Source organism: Protopterus annectens, chromosome 12.part0, assembly GCF_019279795.1.
Source record: "Protopterus annectens isolate FY-2018-M chromosome 12.part0, PAN1.0, whole genome shotgun sequence".
Classification (NCBI taxonomy): domain Eukaryota; kingdom Metazoa; phylum Chordata; order Ceratodontiformes; family Protopteridae; genus Protopterus; species Protopterus annectens.
In genome coordinates, this window is record NC_056746.1 from 607921942 (window position 1) to 607945597 (window position 23656).

At 41.8% G+C, this 23656-nt stretch overlaps 1 protein-coding gene across 2 annotated transcripts in view; it reads right to left on the minus strand.

The window, feature by feature from the left end:
• TMC7 (transmembrane channel like 7) overlaps positions 1-23656 on the minus strand; it is a 689334-nt gene that overhangs the window by 119272 nt on the left and 546406 nt on the right. For both annotated transcript variants that reach the window (XM_044089735.1, XM_044089734.1), the window contains exon 13: positions 2508-2638. In XM_044089735.1, the coding sequence (XP_043945670.1) occupies positions 2508-2638 (131 nt within the window). The remainder of the gene's footprint in view (positions 1-2507; positions 2639-23656) is intronic.

The following is a 23656-nucleotide window of genomic DNA, read 5'->3' on the forward strand; positions in this document are numbered from 1 at the left end:
GCTTACCCACCTGTTCAGACACATGAACTAAATCCTGCAACTCTTTACACTCAATACCTTCCGCCAGAGCATCCACCTTAGACTTCAATTGTGAAAGGAGATAATTTTGATATTTTAACATGTGAAACTGGCAATTCAACGCCCTCATGGCTAAAGTGGAAGAAGTATACACTTTCTTTCCCCATCTATCCAAAGCCCTTGCCTCTTTATCAGGAGGAACAGGATTTTTAACAACAGAAGCCTTAACACCTTTAGGCCCCTGAGAAACAGTTTCCGGGTCTGCCCTAGGACTCTTAAAAAGATACTTATGAGCTTCAGGCACCCTATAGTACCTATCAGGTTTAACTGGGGCAGGAGGCAAAGAATCAGGGTTCAGGGAAGCCTCTGCAAAAACATCTTCCACCACATTCAGAACAGGAGGTATAGCTAAAGGCCTATGCTGGGGTAAAAACAAAAATTCCCGAAGCCTCTTCCTGGAATCAGAGAAATCCTGACCTTCCCATTTAAAATGCTCCCTCATGGAATGAAGAGTCTCTGAAAAAGAAAAATCCTCAGGAGGAGAAGCTGAAGGAGTAGAATCATCCACATCAGAATCAGAATAAGGAGGATACTCCTGCACGTCTTCAGCCGAAGACTCAGAAGCCTCCGAACACTGCTCAAAAGTCTCAAACTCAGGTTCCACCCTAGGCCTCTTATCAGGAGGGGGCATAGAACCTCTAATCATAGTAATCAAATCTTCTGCCATTTTAAGCATATGTTTCTTAGGCAAAGATCCTGAAGAGCTAGGAGAAACCCCACTGAAGTTAAACCTGGCCTGCCTCTCAAAGAAGCCTTGGAAACAGAAGGGAGGCTCTAATCACGATAGGAAGAGAGGGAAGAACAGCCACCTGAGAAGCCCCCTCAGCCTGGCCTACCTCCTGAGAGGACACATCCTGTAACAGTAAAGTCTCTCCCTGAGACTCCAAAGAAACTCCTGGCAGAACCTCTGGCTCCACTGAGCCTTCTAAAGAACCGACGTCCGGGACTGACGGTTCTTCCAACCTAGGCTTTGCAGCTTTGTCCTTGCGCTTTTTGGACGAAGCGGGCGTCGGAGCATCCGACGGCATTTTATAATTACAACGCTTCCCAAAAACTAACCTGGCACAGTCTAACCTTCTCTTTATAGTGCGTTTGTTAAATCTGGCACAAGAGCGACATCCAACAACGTCGTGCTCAGGCCCTAAACAAGGTATACACAAGGTATGGTAATCCCTATGAGGTATCTGTTTCCCACAAGAAATACAGTTATTCACTTTTTCTGACATCCGGTTAAATACTGAGGCAAGAAAAACCAAAATATTCCCCAACGGGTACTTAGCCAACTTTGATTCGGTCTGAAACTCCGACTTCAGAAAATTTCAGAACGCCAACCTGCACTCGCAAAACTGCTTCTGCATCGGACCATGCGGCAAAAAAGACTGAGGATATGACGTCGGTCATGCGCATTTGTACCCTGACGTCCTGACGTCAGACTAATGCGCCTTGACCGACGTCAGCCATATACTTTGGTATTCGGGCCGACTGGGACAGCGGACTACCCAAGTGTTAGGACTGCAGCAATGTGGAATGAAGAACATCTGAGTACAACACCCCATTTGGTATGTACCGTACTAAGCACCTGCAGCAATGAGACAGCCCTCACAGATTTCTAACAAAGATGATCCAGGGCCTCCAGCATGTGCCTTACATGGAGAGACTACAAGCCCCGTCACTGTACTCTGTATCATATCGACTTCTTAGGGGAGACTTATGCCTAGTCTACCGGGAAACTCAAGACCCAAACCTAATGAACTTACTGCATATTCATAAATCAAACCGGTTGAGGGCTACCCATTCCAGAGACTTAAATATGGCCAGTGACTTAGACAGGACATGCTGGAGGGATAGATTTATCTCCCAGTGACTGCCACATCTTTGGAACAGACTAGCAATTCAAGTGAAACAGAGCACCTTTATGACACTGTTCAAGAGGAACCTGGATGAGTGGATGAGGCACCGTAAATTCTTACCGGGGACAGCGCCCACAACCCTTCTGGACATGGGCAGTCATCACTAAATGCAATCTTAGGTACTAACTAGTACCTCTATGGTATTACATTGGGAGGAAATGGCTAGGCTTAAAATGACCTCTGAGTCGACAGCCTAATAAACTCCCATGATCCTATGACCATTCCTTCACATTATTTTCACATGCTACAGGTATTTACCTGCTCCAAGTAAGAAGTACTTTGAGTGGAAAATAAATTGCATTCACTCTTGACTCCTAGAGAATGACTTTGTCTTTGGGGGGAAACTTACAGATCGCACAGAATGCACCCCAGCTGAGATCCCCAAACTGGATATTTCATTTTAAATATACTTTGCAATATTAAACAAAACTCTGCGTTATTTCAAAAAACTGCAGATAGATGACATATTTTAAAGACAAAGCAAATATGTCTACAAAGAAAAATAAAACAAGTACTTACTGTGCAATGCTGATTCCCACAGGTATATAAGCCAATATAAGACCAATAAGCAGTACCAGGAAAAAGAAAAAATTAGAACTAGATGCTCTGAAGGGCCTTGTTGCAGGACGACAGTTACTCATCAAGCTTATCTAAGGGGGAAAAACAAAATTGTTACTTTTTTCATCACTGCCCAGTCTCACTGCTTTTTAATTACATTGCTACTACTGCAGAATAATAATAATGATAGCAACAATAATAATAATACTACAATTACATCACCTCAGTGAACACTGCATTACCCCACAGCGTTCTATACAAAGAAAGAAGAGGGTCAATCATAAACATTAAAATGAATACATCTGTACCAAAAATCATACTGAGAATGGATGCAAGAAGAAGAAATGTTTTGTCATTACAAAGCATAACATGATAAACCAGCCTATAAAACCGCATAATTTCAAAACAAAGTTACAAAACTTGTAAATCTGAATGCTAACACTAACTGCAATTCCAACTGAGAGTTGCAGAACTTGCTGTGGGGTACAGCACCATCTAGTGGCTGATATTATGCCTCACCTCTGTGGAAAAAAAAAAAAAACTAGTGCAGTGCTAACTAACGGAACTAACAGATTTAAATCAAGTGCAAAAAGGTTCATTTCAAAGAAAGACAGCTGAGGTAGCCTAAGCTTTGATAGAGTATGCCCTGGTTTGGTGATCAGGGTTCTTTTTTCTAAACAATAACAATAGGAAATGCAATCACACAACCACCTTGCCATTCTATGCTTAGATGTCTTTTATTCTTTCGTTCTTGGTTGAGGAAAAGGAAATAAACAGATGTTCTTCATGAACTCTTTTGTATGATGAAAATAAAACAAAGTTGTCTATGTACATCCAAGCAATGCAAAGTACAGTTGTGTATGCTCACCATAAATCTAGATGTTTTGAGTGTATTCACTGCTGCAGTCATGACTGATGGGCTTTCCTGTGGTGGAACACCGTGGCTGGCTCGACTACTAGTGAATTTTCTCCTCCTCCTCCTGAATTTGGCAGATGTCCTGACCAGTATCAAGATGTTTGGGAATAAAGGGAGTTAGTCAGCACCATACCCTCAGTACTTTCTTGCCCCCAACAGATAGGAGCCTCCTAACAAGTCCCTAAGATCAATGGCCTAAGCTCAGAAACAGCAGAGGATGCACCGAGGATGAGGGAACAACCTGGAAATAGCAGCATGACTTCACACGTTCTACAGACTTCTTTCCATGATGGCTGTAGCAAAACAAGATACAGTAGGAGATCCATATGGAGATTCTTTGTTTAGAAATTGGTCTTCCCTCAGAGCTACATGCAAAGGCCACAAAACGCTGGTCAAACTTCCTGACATTCTTTATTCTATCCATGTAGTAATGCAGCTGCCTATGCATATCAAAGTATGGAGTATTCTTTCCCCCTTGCTCTGAGTGTTAGGAAAGAAAGTAGGAAAGTGGGTGGTCTTGTTTAAAAATATCTTTAACTACTTTAGGAATAAAGGAATGGTTGGTCCTAAGAGAGAGAGACTGCTAAGGTGTAAGGTGATGAAAGGTTCCACACACAAAAGGGCCAGGAGCTCTGAAACCCTTCTAGTTGGCTAATAGGAAGGCTGTCTTTCAGGTCAGGAATCTGCATGTGAAGGCAGCTGGCTCAAAAGGGGGGGGGGGTGAGAGAGCTTCTCCAGAATGAAATTGAGATACCACGGGGAACAGGAAGTTTCCTTGGGGGTTTAATGTGGAGAACTCCTTTCAGGAAATTTTTCATGAGAGGATGTGAGAATAGAGGTGGCTGAGTAGGTAGGGGAATTGTTAGGAATTAAGAGGCTATGTAGTGATATGAATGATTCAAAAATAGAAGCTGAAAGAGCTATTAAAATGTTTTTGAACAGGGGATATGAAGAGCAAACGATGATGGAAAGTTATGCTAAAATTTATGAGAATCACAATATTAGTAAAAACAGAAGTTATATAGGTAATGGTGGAAATAGAAATAGAGTCTTAGAAAATAACATATTTTCTGTTACTAAATATACAGTTTTTTCTGATAGATTTAATAATTTATTAAAAGAATATTGGAAATTGATAAAGAGACAAGTACCATCTTTGTCACAAGTAGATCTTAGGACATCCTATCAGAGGGGATGTAATTTGCAAAATTTTTTGGTTCATACTAAATATAGTAAACCGAAAGAACCAATTAATAATAATGTGAAGAAATTGGGCACAAGCCCTTGTGGTAAATGTTCTATTTGTCAATATATAGTACCTACATTTGACAAAATAAATGGAATAAATTTGAAATACAGGACTGCTCTTCCTGTATAACAAAGGGAATAATTTATGCAATAAGATGTTCTTGTGATGACTTTTATAGTGGAGAAAGTAAAAGAAGCTTGAGTGAAAGGATAAAAGAACATGTTAGGGAGATAAAAAAAATAAATAAAATTATAAGCCCCGTAGCACATCATTTTAACACAGTACATTCGGGAAATATTAATAGTTTGAAAGTTACAGTTTTGGAACATATTTCCTTACATTTTGCTAGTGATGATTTACTTAAATATTTATTAAGGAAAAAGGAATCAATTTTTATTATTAAATACAATACTATGCAGCCTTATGGGCTAAATAAAGAATGCCATTGGCAAAGTTTCATTTGATTTCTGTTTCAACTTAAGAAATGTGTATTCTGCCTTAAATGATATAATTGATTAATTGAAGTTGATTATGTTATAAATAGGCATGCTGTGAGCCTGCATTTTACTCTGTAAAGGCTGTTACGGCAGAGGCGCTAGGAGATTTTATGGTGAAACTTTTTGATGTACATTTCGCTGTGGAATTAAACAGATTTTAACTCAAGAAGAAGGTGTCACTGGTCTGTTGGGACGTGGTACATATAAAGATACAGTAGGAGATCCATATGGAGATTCTTTGTTTAGAAATTGGTCTCCCCTCAGAGCTACATGCAAAGGCCACAAAACGCTGGTCAGACTTCCTGACATTCTTTATTCTATCCACGTAGTAACACAGCTGCCTATGCACATCAAAGTATGGAGTATTCTTTCCCCCCTTGCTCTGAGTGTTAGGAAAGAAAGTAGGAAAGTGGGTGGTCTTGTTTAAAAAGATCTCTGTAACTACTTTAGGAATAAAGGAATGGTTGGTCCTAAGAAAGAGAGAGAGACTGCCAAGGTGTAAAGTGATGAAAGGCTCCACACACAAAAGGGCCAGGAGCTCTGAAACCCTTCTAGCTGGCTAATAGGAAGGCTGTCTTCCAGGTCAGGAATCTGTATGTGAAGGCAGCTGGCTCAAAGGGGGGGGGGGTGAGAGAGCTTCTCCAGAATTAAATTGAGATACCACGGGGAACAGGAAGTTTCCTTGGGGGTTTAATGTGGAGAACTCCTTTCAGGACATTTTTCATGACAGGATGTGAGAATAGAGGTGGCTGAGTAGGTAGATGAGCTGAAATTGCTGAAGCATGAATTTTAATAAAGGAATAAGAAAGTCCTTTGTCAAAAATTCCTGATAAGTATGAAAGGATCAGCAACATCCGAGCTTGAAGAAGGCTCTGTCCCTTTTGTCTGCACCATATAGTGAATCTCTTCCATTTGGCAGACTAAGATTTTCTACTGCTATGCCTTTTGGCTTATTTTACAATGTCCAGGACTTGTTTGTCTAGGATGCACCCCCCCCCCCAAAGGGGTCATGGTATCAGCCAAGCTATCAAGTTGAGCATGTTCAGGTTGGGGTGTATGATGGTGTCCTTTCTCTGCATTAATAGGTAGACTCATTGGGCAGCAACCATGGTTCCTTCTTGCTTAGACAGTGCTGCCTTGGCCAAAGTGCAGCTATTAGAATGACCTTTGGCTCTTCGTCCCTTATCTTCAGCAATATTGTTGGGAGCAAGTCTATTATGGGGAAGGCATAGAGGAATAGGTCTGTCCAAGGGAAGGAAAAGGCATCTGTATTCCAGGCAGACTGTTCTGGTCCTTGAGCAGAACTCTTCCAAGTAAGCATTTTCTTTGGTTGCAAAAAGGTCCCTCTCTGGCACATCCCATTCTTTGGCTACGCTGAGAAAAACTTCCCGATACAGTTGCCACCTGTGAGGGTCTGACAAGCACCTGCTAAGGTGATCCACCAGTTTTCTGGTTTCTCCTAATAGGTACTGTGTCATGAGGTGCAGGCCTAGGGAGTTTTCTGTTTGCCAAAGGTCCTTGGCTAGATGGCAAAGCAGGTAAGAGTCAGTTCCCCCAACCCCGCTTGTTTTTGTCCCACATAACAACGGTACTTTCCCCGTCTTTACTAGTAGTGGTCCCAGTTTCCATTGATCTGTGAAGGCAATCAAACCTTTCTGGACTGCCATCAGTTCTTTTAGGTTGATGTGTTTGTTCTTGAAATGAGAACCCCATCTCCCCCGAGTCTATGTTGTTGTAGTGGGCCCCCCCATGTTACTTCTGAGGCATCTGTGGTCAAGGTTTGGTCCAGAGAAATGAACCTGAAAGGAAGGTCCAAGGTTGAGGGAGCACTCTTTCCTGAGACAAGAGAGAAGCTTCACCTTGAAGCTGAGGGACTGATAATGTTGGCACCACACATTTCTGAGGTATCACTGTAAATTCCTCATATGTAGTCTGGCCAAGAGGATCATGAGGATGCAAAAGGCCATGTAACCCTGATGAACTCTAGCTCCTGAGAAGGAGCTTTTGGATGTACAAAGCTTGAAAATTAACTTTTTCTGAAGAGAGGAAGGCTTTCTGAAGTAATGAATCCAGCAAAACTCCCAGAAACACAATCCTATTTTTGGGATGGTCTGAGACATTTTGGTATTGATGGTGAACCCCAGTGAAGCCAGGATCTCTTGGGTGTAAAGCAGATTTGCTTTGAGTTTTTCTAGATCTATTGACTGTATGAGACAGTCATTTAAATAGGGGTACATCTGAATGCCTTTTGATCTGCAGAAGGCTACCACTGGAGCTAGCCATTTTGTGAAAACCCTGGGTGCAGCAGACAAGCTAAAGGGCAGAAAGTACAGTTGTGTACACTTACCATAAATGTAGATATTCGAGTGTATTCAATGTTGCAGCCATCATATTTGGGTTATCTGCTTGCAGTAGCCCTCAGTCTGCCTGATTATCAAAGTCTTGGGTTCTGCGTCTGTTGCTGTTTCATCTTCCATGACGTCAGGTAGTCGGGTATAAAGCATGCAGCCGACACCATTACATCAGTTTTTCTTGCCCCAGATGTCAGGTGCCCCCCTAATGGGAAGCAATTAAATATAAATATACAAGGTTATACCTCCAACAAAAAAGCAAATACACCAAAAAGCTTTTAAGCATAGTAAAGGAGAGTAGAGGTATAGCCAAGAGAAGTCAGGGGGCTGGAGGGAGGGTAATCAGGACTGCAACAGTGAATACACTCGAACATCTACATTTATATTAAGTGCACACAACTGTACTATGTTCATCATGTTTCACTGTTGCAGTCATCACAATTGGGTAGATTCCCAAAGCTAAGGATGGTAGAACAAATTTAGATAGCATCAGGACCAGCTATAAGGCCCTGAATAACTGCAGTGGCAAAGCCAGCTCTGGATTTAGAGAAAATTGGTAAATGGTAATGCTTGGTGAAAGTATGTACAGAACTCCAGGTAGCAGCCTCTAGGATGTCCCCGGTAGGTAAACCTCTGAGAAAGGCTGTAGAGGTAGATGCAGCCCTGGTTGAATGGGGTCTAATCCCCTGTGGGATAGGTTTTCCATGGTGCTTATAGCACAACATGAATGCAATGGCCTATCAATTTAGAAATTGTTTGCTTTGAAATAGTCTTCCCCCTCTGCCCCTGCAGCAAATGCCACCAGCAGTTGTTCAGATTTCCTTTGAGGTTTATTCCTGTCAAAGTAAAATCTAAGTTGTCTGTGCACATCTCAGGGCCCCATCTCCCCTGAGCATCCACTTTCCAAGCTTGTTTGTGGGGAATCCTTGTGCAGAATTTGTCCAATTGGTAGTTCTGGGGGGAGGCAAACAGGTCTATATCTGGGCTCCCCCATTTGTTTATCAACATGTTGAAAATCTTTGGTTCCAGTTTCCACTCGTGTGGTTCCATGAGATTTCTGCTGAGTTTGTCTGCCAGTGTATTTAGTTTTCCTGGCAGGAATTAATCCGAGCATTCTGTACAGCTAACATTTCTTTTTGATTGATATGCAGGTGCATTTGACTTGGGTTCCATTTGCCCTGAATGCACTTCCCTGCCAGGTGAGCCTCCCATGCACAGTCTGAAGTGTCTGTTGTTAGGGTTTGGGCGGCAGGGGGTAGAGTGAATGGTAATCCCTTTTGGTGGCAGGCCTCTGCCCACCAAAGGAACTCTAACTGTAGGCAAGGTATGATAAGGATCATTGCTTCTAGATCCTGAGAATGTTAACACCATAGGCTTTTTAGATACCATTGTAGTTTCCTCAAATGCAGCAATGCATATGGAATTAGTAGAATGCAGGAGGCCATGAACCCCAAGGCTTGCCTTGCAGATAGCAGGGTTTTTGTGGCCATTAGTTTGAAGTAAGTTGTCAAATGAATTTGTTTCTCTGGCATAAGGAAAGCCATCTGGGAAGTTGTGTTCAAGCTTGCTCCCAGGAATATAATTTGTTGTGATTTCTTTTCGTTTATGGTGTATCCCAGACAAGTTAGCACCTTTTGTACAAATGCCAAGTGATTCAAAAGTATGTCCTGGCTTTCTGTCTGAATTAGAAAATTGTCCAGGTATGGGTAGATTTGAATATTTCTTTGCCTGCAAAATGCAATGACTGGAGCTAGGCACTTTGTGAATACCCTGGGCGCAGTAGATAAGTCAAAGGGCAGTGCAGAGAACCGATAGTGCACGTAGCCTCCTTTGAAGCATAGGTATCTTCTGCAAGCTTCCCTGATTGGGATGTGCAGGTAGGCTTCCTTTAAATCCAGTGTTGCCAACCAGGCATATTTGCCTAGCATAGGAAGTAACTGGTGAAGAGTTAGCATCTTGAATTTTGGAATCACTAAAAAGGTGTTTAATATAGAAAGGTCCAGGATAGGATGCCATGAGTTGTCTTTTCTGGGTACCAGGAAAAGTCTTAAGTAAACGCCTTGTCCCTTTTCCTCTTCTGGTACAGTTTGAATAGCTTTTATGCTTAAGAGAGACAGTACTTGCTTTTGAGCCTCTGCCCACTGATTTGGGGGTAGATCTGGCCAACCGTTTGGGGTTGGTAACATGTGGAAGTGAAATCTGTATCCTTGGCAAACTATATTTAAAACCCATTTGTCCTGGGTAATGAGTTCCCAGTTTTTTGCCTGCAGAGCAATCTTTCCCCCTAAATGAGCAGTCAGTTGAGAAGTGCTTGGAAGTTTTAAAGTTAAGCCACTGAGACAGTTTACCATAGGGGGGAGTCTTACTACTCACTGATTTGGAAGTGGGAGCACCCCACTGCTTAGTCCAGTGCGTACCCAGGGACTGAAGCCTGGGTGTTCTGCTGGTTCTGGGTTTGGACTGAGGCCTGGAAGAGGCAGAAAAAGACCAATTCTTAGAGGGCCAATGCCTACTAAATCCTGGAGGTTGTACTTGTAGGAAATCTTTAACATTTTGCACAGATTTAGCTTTTTCCTCCATCTTTTTAAGAACTTCTTCTGCTTTGTTGTCAAACAGGTGGTCTTGATTTAAGGGAGCATCCAGCAATTTAGCTTTAACATGATCCGGCAAAGATTACTCCTTAAGCCAAGCATGCCTTCTAAGTACAGACCCAGTGACAGCAGCCCTGCAAGATGCCTCTACTGAATCAAAACGACATTGCAAAGTATGCTTCCCAACCTGTTCAGCAGATTGCATTAAATCCTGTAAATCCTTATTTTCAGTACAGTCAGGAATCAACATCATTTTCTGTTTAAGCAATCCAATAATATGCTGCTGATACTTTAACATATGAAACTAGCAGTTTAAGGCCCTAATGACCAAAGCTGCAGAAGTGTATACTTTCTTACCCCATCTATCCAGCGCCCTGGAGTCTCTATCAAAGGGGGAAGGATTTTTGCAGTAGTAGCCTTGATGCCCGTCGGTCCCTGTGAAATGGTCTCAGGATCCGGAGTAGGATTTCTAAAAAGGAACTTGTGAGAGTCAGGAACCCTGTAATATATATCAGGTTTTCTGGCAGCAGGAGGTAGAGAGTCAGGGGCCAAGCTAGATTCAGAAAAAGCAACATCAACAATGTCTAGTACCGGAGGGATAGGTAAAGGCCTGTGCTGGGGCAGGAGTAAGAAATCCCTAAGCCTCTCTTTAGAATCAGAGTAATCCTGGCTTTCCCAGCGAAAGTGCTCCCTCAGAGTATGCAGGGTTTCACCAAAAGAGAAATCCTCTGGGGGGGAAGCAGAGGGAATAGAGTCCTCTGCATCAGAATCCTCATAGGTAGATAAGGGTAAATCCTGGTAATCAGAGGAAACAGAAATTTCAGAATCCTGGTCAGAAGTATCATAAGCACAAATTCAGTCCTAGGTCTCTTAGAGGGGGAAGGTTGGCTTCCCCTGATTAAAGTAATAAGGTCTTCAGCCATTCTTATCATCTGTTTTGTAGGCATAGAGGCCTGACCATGCGGTCTGGGCGTCGGTTATCTAGGCATAGTTTGAGTTTTAGGCCTTGAAGAAGAAGATGACGTTGGTTTAATATGCAAGTCAGTAGGCCTGAATACACCCTCAGAAGCCACTGCCTGCACAGCGGCTCTTGACCCATCCAAAGTAGAGACAGCCGCAGGTTCCACAGTTGAAGCATCTCGCGGCATACCGGACTCCGAATGGGTCTCAGTAGAGGCCTGTGAATCTGAAGTAGCAGGTATCAAGGGCTGCAAAAGCACCTCACTGAGTACCGACAAACTGGTGACTGGCTTATGAGAATCGTCGGTAGCTTTGGACCTAGGTGGCCTGTCTCTGTCTTTATCTTTGCGTTTTTTCGGAATGTCGCTAGTCAGATGGCTTACCGAAGACATATCTGGATAATTGAACCAAGTACCAAAATATTTAGAAGATTAAATATACCGATGATGAATAGTTCGTTGCTTAAATAAGGCACTAAACCGACAGCGAGATACGTCAAGGTCAGGGCCTAGGCAAGGAATACAATACGAATTAAAATCTTTGTGAGGTATTTGCTTTCCACAAGAAATACAATTATTGACTTTTACTGATATCGGTTAAGAGCAAGAAAAAGTTTCCCCAACGGGGTATTTAGCTTTAGTTGAAGACTTCGGTTCTGAAACTTGAAAACGAAAATTTCAGGAGTTGGCCGACCGGCATTTGTGAACTGCTTCTGCTTCGGGCACCATACGGCAAGACAGACTGATGTAATGGCATCGGCTGCATGCTTTATACCCCTGACTACCTGACGTCATGGAAGATGAGACTGCAACTGACACAGGACCCAAGACTTTGATAATCAGGCCGACTGAGGCCTACTGCAAGCAGATAACCCAAATGTGATGACTGCAACAGTGAAACACGAAGAACATCACAGAATTGATGATGCCTCACACCTGCTCTGAAGCACAAGAACCTCATATGAGATTTTTCTATGGTAATGTGGAAGCATGCATTCTTTAGATCTAAGGTTACCATGTAAGTACTGGGTGAGATCATGGAGAACAATTTTTGAAGGGTCAGCATTTTGAATTTTGGTACCTGCAAGAATCTGTTGAGCCTTGACAGGTCCAGAATCAGTTTCCAGGTAGCCTCTTTTCTGGGACTCAGAAAAGCCTTGAGTAAAATCCTTTTCCTTGTAATGTGTTTGGTATTGGTTCCATATAGCCTTGTGTGCACAGGTGCTGCATTTGCTTTAAGGCCTCTGTTGGTTTGGTGGAATATCTAGGAAACCTGATTGACAGAGGCTGTTTAAACTGGAGTTTCTAACCACTTTTTAAGATTTTCAGTACCCAGTGATCCCTGGTAATGTGCGTCCAATTCTTTAAGGACAGACATCCTCCTGGTCTAAGAAGGGGCAAGGAGGAAGGGGTGGGACTGAAGGGGAGGCAGAAAGGGAGTGTCATGGAAGAGTCATGATTGTTCCCTGGTGGGTCCTTGTTGGTGGCATCCCACAAGCCTACTGGAATCTGCTTTCCACTTTCTCAGTCACTGGTGCTGCCTTTGACTAGGTCTCCCATGTCTAGGCTGAGACTGGAAGGCCAGAAAGGACTAGTGTTTGATATGGTAATTGTGGCTGAAGCGAGGATGTTGAGCCTGAAGAATGTCTTTGACCATTTGCATAGACTTGGCCTTATCCTCCATCTTCTTAAGCATGGCGTCAGCCTTTGAGCCAAAAAGGAAATCTTTGTCTAAAGGGACATCCAAGAGACTGGATCTCACATGTTCAGGGATGGACTGTTCTTCTCAGCCAGGCACGTCTTCTAATGACTGATCCTACAGCTCCTACCCTACTAGAAGATTCCAGAGCATCACAGCCATAGTACAAGGAGGGCTTAAGCTACTTGAGAGCAAGAATTGTATAAATCTAGCAGTTCCTTGGACAGGGCCTTATTTTCAATCCCCATCGGTTTTTGCTTCATCTGATCTAAAATGGTTTCCTGATACTTCACCATATGAAAATGGTAAGTTAAAGCCCCACTGATCACGGTAGCAGATATGTAGACTTTCTTTCTGTACCTGTCCAACGCTCTGCTTTCTTTGACAGTTGGCAGGGCATGTTTGGAAATACTAGCTTTAGTTCCCTCAGGGTCCCGAGTCACCACTTCAGGATTTGCTACAGGGTTTTTAAAAGGTGTCTGCAGGAGTATAGAACCCTGTAAAATCTATCTTTCTGAGGGGCAGGAGGCAGTGAATTTGGCTGTAAGGAAGAATCCAGCATAACATCATCCACCACCTCCAAGACTGGAAGAATGGTAAGATGTTTATGCTAAGGGAGTTTTAGAAATTCCCTAACCCTCTTCTTGGATTGTGAATAGTCCTGCACTTCTCATTCAAAGTGTTCCCTTAGGACATGTACTGTGTCCCCAAAGGAAATGTCCTGGCAGGGAGTTGAGACAAGTTTCTCATCAGAATCTGAATCCTCACAGGAAGTAATAGTTAAACCTTCCTCAAAGGTGGATTCATCATCATTATTATCCTCAGAGTCAAAAGAATCAGAAAACTCTTGGGAGAGATTTCCCTTTTTCTTTTACCAGGAGAAAGTTCAGGGGCAGAAACTGGGAGAGGGAGACGTCTGGATCTGATTATGGTGATCAAATCCTCAGCTAGCCTAAATAGATTCTGTTGATAGACCTGAGTTTAGGAGTGGTAGCCAGTACGCCTTGGCTGGGGCAAGCTGGATGCAGCCTTTTTATTTAAGGGCTTAGTCTTGGACCTCAAGGTGATGTCTGGGCTAGGATGTAGGCAGACAGCCGAATCCCAAAGATGGTGAACCGAGGTGATCTCCTGATGATTAGTAATTCCGTCCGCCCCTTCATCAGTTTGAGAGTGGTTGTTGGAAGCCGGAACCTCTGAAGCAGCTTTGGATCCAATCATTGAGCTAAGTCCTTCAGCTTGTGTGGAGGTAGAGGGACCCAGAGACATATGAGATTCAGAACATGTCTCGATAGAGGCCTATGCTACAGCCTTAGTCTTCGGAAAGGACTGCAAAAATGTCTCACCTTCTTTTCAATGATAACAAGCCAAGGTGGACTGGTGGACAGCAAAAGAGTGTCACCCGGCACACTGAGTTTTGGGTGCTTTTCCTTCTTACTCCTAGGGAGATCAACTTCATAGCCCAACTGGTGGACAACATAGTATGAGAGGGTCCTAGTGACTTGCTAAAATCTCAGCCCTATGCTTGATAATCCTACTCTTAAAGCAAGTAGAGAAATGACAGGTATGTCATGTTCTGGGCCCAAACATATTAACAAAAGGAGTGAATGTCCCGGTGTGGTATTTGATTGCCACAGTGGAAACAGTTATTAACTTTCTCTGACATTAGTCAAGAAATATATGAAAAGCTCCCCGATAGGTTACTTAGCTTTAGATGTCTTCTTTCTCTAGTGTGGACTGACTAGCATTCGGCTTCAGGCTCCAACAGCAAGAAAGAGCTGATGGTATCGTGCCGACTGACTCCCTTTATACCCAGACATCTTGATATCAGCCAGCTTCAGAAGGAGGAGAAAATTCTCTGGTAGTTGGGCCAGTCAAGGTCCATAACAGGAAATTCCATCAGTTATGATTGCAACAGTTAACCATGAAGAACATCTGGTGTTCCCCATATCTGTGTACCTAGGAAATAATGCTAGCAGATTAATGGACTGGCACCAGTTGATCTGAGTAACCACCTTAGTAATAAATTTGGGGTTAGTTCCTAATGTAATCTTGTGTAACTCGAATGTCATATATGGACACTGACAGGACAATGCATGAATCTCTAATGCTCTTCATGCAAAAGTAATACAATCAACAGCATCAGATGGATCAAAGAGGGGCTTCATTAGTTTCTCCAGGACAAAATGTAAATACAACAAAGAGAGCTGTCTGGCTAAAAGAGGCCTACTGTAAAATATTACTTGCATGTTTTGAGTGATAAAAGGGAAGATGACAAAAAGCAAGAATGAAATGAGGAAATGGATGCTAACTGGACACTGACTGCAGGGTAGCTGGCTCCTTCCTGAAAAAAAAAATGAGCCAAAAAAAGTTAAGAACGTCTGAATGAATGCAGATGTAGACTCAAAACCTATTTAATTTTTTCCCCCACTTACCTTTTCAGTAGATGTTTCTTTGAGAGATAGAAGTCAGATTAACCACCTTTTAGAAAATGCCCTGACCATCATTACAAAGTGGTGAAACCATGTGGTCAGATGAAGGAAATCAATGCTAGGATGAGGCAACCCGGTTGGTCAAAGCAGCAGAAAGGGGTGCTGTGGTAGATGAATGGGTCTTCTCTTCAGATGAGGCCCCAGCAAAGTGAACAGGGCTATGTGAATGAACTTGGCTTGGCATTCCCTGTCTTTCCGGATGAATCTGTTTATGAGACGAAGTAGAGAAAAGGCATAAAGGAGACCCGGGGGCCAATCATGGTCAAATACATCTCTTGGGGTCTTGTCCCTCTACAGCTGAAATTTTTTCACATGCAGCTGTCACACTGGAAATGGCCCATTCCCACGACCACCACACACATCGTGTGGGTCTTGTGCCCACACTTTTTGAATCCAGACTTTGGGTTTTTATATATGGTTAGGCAAAAGAGAAAAGCACTACCAGCTGCCCTTCAAAATTTAACACAATCTAACAACTCAAGTGAAAACTACATCAACTACCCTTCAAAAAATCCAAAAGAATAAAAAGATCAAGAATAATTCTTGCTTACACAAAATAGAAAGAGAGAAATTTTTTTTTAACAATGAAGGATGGGGATGGTCTAAACAGGGGAAAAGTAAGGAAGGAAATTAAAAAAAAAAGTGTTGGAGAATTCATAAAGCAAGAAAAAAGCACTTGCCTGACTAAGAAAACACTGAAAAACAGCCTTTCAAAGATCACGTTTAAAGGAGAGAAAAGTGTTTTTCTTTTCATACAAAAAGGGTTTGCATGCATCTTTATGCCTGTGAACACTGTGTGAGTGAAAAGAAAAATGTGTTTGAAGCCTTTAAAAACTATAAAGTTTTAAACATTCCTTCAAAACATGGAAGACTAAATGTAGTAACCAAGTTTTTAAATATAGATCTCGCTCCTTCTCAGCTCTTCTCTTATGCTGTGTCCCTGATATAGTCACTGATGCCCACCTGCACAGTCATCAACATATTCTTCAACGATGGACGTTTTACAAAAGAAACCAATGCTGTTCAGATGACTGCCAAGCGTGCTAACATAATTTCATGTTTTTCCATTAAGATACACTGTGAAATCTGGTACAGTTCATCATCAGCAGCAGCAGTTCCTCAAAACTGGAGTAATCTTTGGAGAAGGACTACAACGGAATTTCACCTGCTCTGTCCCTCATCTGTTGGGGTGATAAGGGTATTCTTCATCTCCTGTTGTTCTAAGCACCAGTGTTGGATCTCCATACTAGAACTATCTTTAGACATAATGTTACAGATTCCCCTTATCTGTCACACTATAAATGACCAAGATGATGACCCTGTTTCTTTTATCAACTTCACTACTAGAAGTCCTCTTTTAATGACTCACTGCAGTAGACAAAGGCTACTCAAACTAATAGGCATGCCCTGCAAACAATCAGTCGTAGGTAAACTCCTCTAATAACTTTACCAGGAAGCTGTGAAACTGGCCAAAACGCATCTACATACAGCACTATGTATCATAACAAGTCACTTCAAAAGAACAAAAGTCCCAACGCCCTGTCGTTCCTGGTGCTGTTCAAATTCTGAAAAGATCTCATAACTGAACTCCTTTCCACTGAGCCACACAAGACTGACAGACTGGGAACATGGTTGTTTACTGTTATTTCATTTTTTAATTATTTTATATATAACTAGATCACCAGGGTGCTTTTAAGTCTCAACTATGTTACAGAAGAAAAAATATACAATTCAGAGTGACAAAACTAATGCCAAATAGGTAAAAAAATCATGCAAAACAAAACAGAAAGATAATTACGTTAGGCACACTAAGACATCAGTTGTAATATATTAAGATATCAGTTGCATCACATATCACACATTGGATAAGTACAACTGAATCAATAAGACCAATGCTTTGAAACAAATTCAACACAGTACTAACTGAAGATAGTTGACAGCAAGAAAAGGTTTATGCTTATAACCTATATGAATTCTGTAACAGCACCAGCGGGAAAACTACTCGGGTACCAATACTTTTTCCCAGTGGTTCTTGGAATTCATAAATTCCAATGCCCTGGATCAACTACTCCATTGTCCCACCAGGGGCTCCAATATCCTAGACCTGGTCATTACCAACATGGGAGATAGATGCTCCACACCAGTGGTCACCCCCGACCATAAGCTAATCACCCCTCACATCCACATTCCCATCCCCACCCCCAGTAAGGAAACCTCTGTAAAAAACTTCTCCAAAGCCAACTTCATGCTACTCAAGTCAGAAGTGGCAAACTTCATGACACCCATGCAGACAGGTGCTGAAAGTTCGACTGCTGAATCCTACACTAAGGCACTGTACGAGCACATCCACTCGTGTATGAATTGTGCCATCCCCAATAGAACCAAGATGCTCTCCTCCAAAAAAGTGAAGCCAATCCGGTGGTCCCCTGCCATAAACAAACTATACAACAGAAGGAAGAAACTGTTGCAGAAAAGAGGGAAAATCCCAGGATGCAAAAATCTCCCTTACCAGCTTCAGTATGAAGCTGAGATCCCTCATAAAATCCTCCAAAGCTAGTTATGAAAATAAAATTGCCAAAGATTCCAAAGACAACCACAAGGCATTCTATAGTTATGTCAAGAATCTAAATGGCAATGCTCAGATCTGCTCGGAGTTACAACAGAATGGCATTAAATATACTGATCCCAAGGATATTACCAATATTCTGGCAGATCGATTTAGTGCCAACTTCACCCCCCTCTCACACCTTAAAGGGCCCATCTCAATTCCAAAAGATTACCAAATTCTGGTAATCACGGCCACACAGGTAGAAAAGTACAGTTATGTACACTTATTATCATAAATATAGATGTTCAAGTGTATTCACTGTTGCAGTCATCACATTTGGGTTATCTGCTTGCAGTAGCCCTCAGTCGGCCTGATTAACAAAAGAATACAAACTGGGTGAACTGGGTGGGGTCCAGTGTTTGAAGGTTGCCAATGTCTTTGTTTATAAGTTCCATGCCCTTGCAGATCAGGCTTATCAAACTGATGAGACGGTAGTTCCCGGGATCCAAGGTGGATCCCCCCCTTGTGGAATGGGATAACTATAGCTGTGAGCCACTCAGTGGGCATGAAGCCTGAGGTGAGGCTATGATTAAACATGACACTTAAGTGAGGTGCCAGTTCATTTTGTAGTTCATGTAGTACACAGCCCGTGATGTTGTCTGGTCCCATGGATACTGTATTCTTAGCTTTGGAGAGCATGGATGTCCTTCGTGTTTCACTGTTGCAGTCATCACATTTGGGTTATCTGCTTGCAGTAGCCCTCAATTAGCCTGATTAACAAAGTCTTGGGTCTGGCGTTGGTTGCTGCCCCTTCTACCATGACTTCAGGTCGTCAGGGGTATAAAACATGCAGCCGACACCATTACATCAGTATTTCTTGCCGTGCGGTGCCCGAAGCAGAAGCAGTTCGCAAGTGCCAGTTGGCCGACTCCTGAAATTTTCTTTTTCGAGTTTGAGAACCAAAATCTTCAACTAAAGCTAAGTACCCCGTTGGGGAAACTTTTTCTTGCTCCTTACCGATGTCAGTAAAAGTTAATAATTGCATTACTTGTGGAAAGCAAATACCTTACAAAGATTTTCATTCGTACTGTATTCCTTGCCTAGGACCTGACCACGACATACCTTGCTGTTGGTTTTGTGCCTTATTTAATCAACACACTATCTGTCTTGGTATATTTTCGCCTCTAAATATTTCGGTTCTCTATTCAATTATCCAGAAATGTCGTCGGTAAGCCATCCGACTACCGGTATTCTGAAAAAGCGCAAAGATAAAGACAGAGACAGGCCGCCTAGGTCCAAAGCTGCCGACGATGCTTCTCCTAAGCCAGTCGCCAGTTCGCCAGTACTCAGTGAGGCGCTTTTGCAGCCCCCAATACTCGCTACTTCTGATTCGCAGGTCTCTACTAAGACCCATTTGGAGTCTGGTATGCCGTGAGATGCTTCAACTATGGAACCTGTGGATGTCTCTACCTTGGCAGGCACCGGCTTCTGAGAGTGTATTCAGGCCTACGGACTTGAATATTACACCAACGCCTCCTTCTTCTTCAAGGCCTAAACCTCGATCCTTGCCTAGAAACTGACGCCCAGGCCACATGTTCAGGCCTCTATGCCTAAAAACAAATGATAAGAATGGCTAAAGACCTTATAACTTTAATTAGGGGAAGCCAACCTCCCTCTTCCAAGAGATCTAGGAGTTTGTTTAAGAATCTTCTGACCGGGATTCTGATTTTTCTGATTCTTCTGATGATCTGGATTTACCCTTATCTACTTATGAGGATTCTGATGCAGAGGACTCTATTCCCAGTTTGTGTTCGTGAAGGGCTGATCTTGTCTCCTGAACCTGACTGACTTCTTTGAATCAGTCTCCAGAGCTGTGGACGAGGGTAAGGCGCTCCACACAGCCTATCTGGACCTTGCCAAGGCCTTCAACACCATCCCCAGCTCTGGAATCATCGATAAACTTACTAAGCTGGGCATAAATCCCTACGTCACTCAATGGGTTGCCAACTGGCTTACTGACAGAACACCAGTCTGTAAAAGTAGCCGACTCCAAATCCAGCTCCAGAGAAGTGACAAGTGGAGTACCTCAGGGTTCAGTCCTGGGACTGCTCTTGTTTGACATCTACTTCTCTGAAGTACAGGCCAACACTAAGGGACACTGGCTAACAAAGTTCGCAGATGACTGCAAACTGGCAGCCATTATTGAATCCCCAAATGATGTGGATATTCTACAAAAGGGCCTTACAGAAACAGATGCCTGGTGCCAGAGCCATGGGCTCAAGCTTAATGCCAAGAAATGTATAGTTATCCCCGTAGGAAAAAAGCATGTACCCATGAATTACCACTTAGGTGGCAGTACACTAAACACCGAAAGTGTGAATGAGTGAGAGACTTAGGGATACAGGTGGACAGTGGTTTCACCTTCAATAACCACATCGCCACAACAGTCAGGAAATCCTTCTATGTGGCACACCTCATCACTAAGGCCTTTTCATCCAGAAAAAAGGAGGTCATTGTCCCACTGTACTCATCCTTTATTAGACCCATTACAGAGTACAACGACCCGTTTGGTATGTACCTCAAAAGACATCTGCAACAGCTGGAAAGGCCGCAGAAATACCTCACTAAAAGAATCACAGGCCTAAAGCAGATGCCCTATGCTGACCGTTTAAAAAAATCTCCAGCTATACTCTGCGGCATACTGTCTACTCACAGGCGATCTTTGCTTAACATACAAGGCCATGTCAAAACCTGAGCTGTTGGACATGCTCCACTTAAAGAAATCCCAATCCCTCAGAGCCATACGCTCCAAGGATCTAAACCTTGTCATCACAATGAACAAAACATGCTGGAGGGATAGGTCCCTGACTCAGAGACTCCCCCATACTCTGGAATAGACTGCCCATACATGTCAAGCAGAGCGCCTCCTTGGACCTCTTCAAAAGGAACCTTGACAATTGGAAGGGAGATAGGAAATTCACCCTGAGGATAACGTCAGTCGCCCTGCTAGACAGGGGTCCAGGGAAGTAAATATTGTGGGAAGAAATATCCAGGGAATTGTTATGGCTAGGCTTGTATAGGCCCTCGGGCCGATAGCCTCGTACCAACCTATGAACCTAAACAAGTAAATGTGTGCTCTTTTATGACTAATTCTTTGCAGGATTTTTTTAAATTAAAGCTGAGCATTTTTTATCTTAAAAGGAAGGGGAAATACATCATAGAGGACTCAGAACTGGAAAAGCATTATAGCACTGTAAAGTGCATCAAACTCCTTTTTCCGGTAGCCTCTAACATGAGGAGCAAAAAACAGTCAGAAAAGGCTCTTCTGTTCGGCAAATACAGTATTGGCATTCAGAAATAATACTGTAGTTTGTGTTTATAGCTAAAGAGCTTCATGTGTGGTAACACACCATCGGAATCAGGCAATCATACCGCCAAATACCATGCAGCAAGGCAGCTACTATCTTCTCCTAATTCCAGCTATGCTTTGTTTTCAGACTGATGGGAGACTGTCAGATCTGAGGAACTAAGTAACAGATTTTTAACTAATGGTGTCATGAAGAGAAAGTAAAAAATGACAGGAAATCACAGAAAGAGGGTATGCTATCTAATCTGATTAACCCCCACAACACTCTCATAATTTTGTTTCTTTCTAACTCAGAAGTCCCCTGCCCACTTTAGAAATGCACTCTAACCCTAATCCTAACCTTGCACCTATGTCAGAAAACCCCTTTCTGGAACACCACCACAATTCAGACAAATTAGGCCTGAATGTTACGCATGCATTTTAAACTCTCAAAAGGAAAAGGTTTTCCTTCAGCAATTTTTTGCATATTCGGTATTTTGGGTGTTTGGTGATGTGAATGTTGGTCGACATATGCAATTAGTCAACCGCTATGCCAAGACTGAGAGTGCCTGGGATAGAAGGATATGCCCTTTCTCTAAGGGTTGTTGATCTTGGAGTTAGTACATATAATTAGCAGGGGGTGTGGATGGTGCAGGGGTGCTTGCCACCCTGCAAAAAAAAACACTTTTCCGTTCTTTGCATGTTCAGAGGATAACACTTGGGAGTATGCACAGCAGCGTGTTGACATTTCCATTGATCGACTAACACTACTAGATCTGGGTGGGTGTGTGCACGCACGTGTTGTTGTGAAGTATATACAAAAACACACACGTGTATGTATGTATATATATATATATATATATATATATATATATATATATATATATATATATTGACAAGTATATATTTATACATACATATTTGCATGCAGACACATGTATATCTATCTATATATATATATATATATATATATATATATATATATATATAGATATACACTGACGAGTATATATTTATACATACATATTTGCACGCACACACGTGTATATCTATGTATATATATATATATATATATATATAAAATCTATATATCTATATATATAGATATATACACACACACACACACACACACACACACACACACACACACACACACACACACAGACACACATTAGCCATACATTGCTATTCAAAAATGAGCATGTAGACTGGAACACCCAACCAAAGTGTCTGTTGTAAATCGAGCATATATACCCACATCGGCATTTTATGTGGGTATGACCTCAAGAAGGCTAAGGGATCGAGTGTATAACCATATATATGATATTAAGAAGTTAAATCTGAACAGTGCCCTAGCCAAGCATGTTGCTACTCAACCTAGCCATAGCTTTAGGTTCAGAGTTATACAGGTGGTAGGTTCTAATAAGAGAGGTGGTGACAGGATGAACTATTTAGAAACAGTTGAGCTAAGATGGATTCTAAGATTGATGGCGCATATTGAACCAGGCTTGAATCAATATATCAGTATTAAACCTGTTCTAATTGCATGTGATTAAAATTCCAGATTAATTTTGGGATATGATATACTAGGGCCATTTCACTATGTTTATTTTATTTTATTTCATTACTGTCTTCATCAGAGTATTTTACTCATTTTTATATTAATGTATATCACATATATGTTTTATTTTTATATATATTTCTTGATACAATAGTTTATTTTCATTTACATTTTCATTTTTACTATTTTCATTTCTTATTTATAATTGTTTTTTATACTCATTGAACTTCGACTAGGATGCTTTATAAGATTTATAAGAATTTTAAGATGTCATGTTATGAATACATATGTATGAATGCATTTTATTAACATTGTCTTGTGCTTTAAATAACTGAATACATATTTCTACTCATGTTTGTTAAACTGCTTTATTTGTTTTAGCAGTTTAATTGATGATTTTATTAGTTGATTGAATTAAAGTTGATTAATTAATTAATGGATGGTTTAGAAGCATATAAAAACTATCTAATGGAGTAAAGTTGTATAAACCTGAGGAAGCGTGCCTTGGACGCACGTGAAAGCGCTTGTTATACAATAAATTAGTTTTATCCTACATCATGGTGGTCTACATCTGGCTGTTTCTTCATAAATCAAGCATATACCAATAGAAAAAAGTCCAGATGCTGAAGTACCACCGAATGGCCAGACTTTCTATTGGCATATGCTGCCCGAAAGCAAAATAACAAAAAAATTAAGCAAGTTCTGCAAAACCAAAGGGACAGAAACATACCTGATTTTCCTTGCATTTGTCCACTGTCCCTTGTAAAATCCTGACTTTTAAAACATTAGCAAAACATAGCAATGAAGGTTTTCTTTTTTGCACCGCCAGCGATGAAGGTTTTTCTTTTTTGCACCACTTCTTTTGCACTGCACTGAAGTGAGGTAATGCAAGTCCTATATGCAT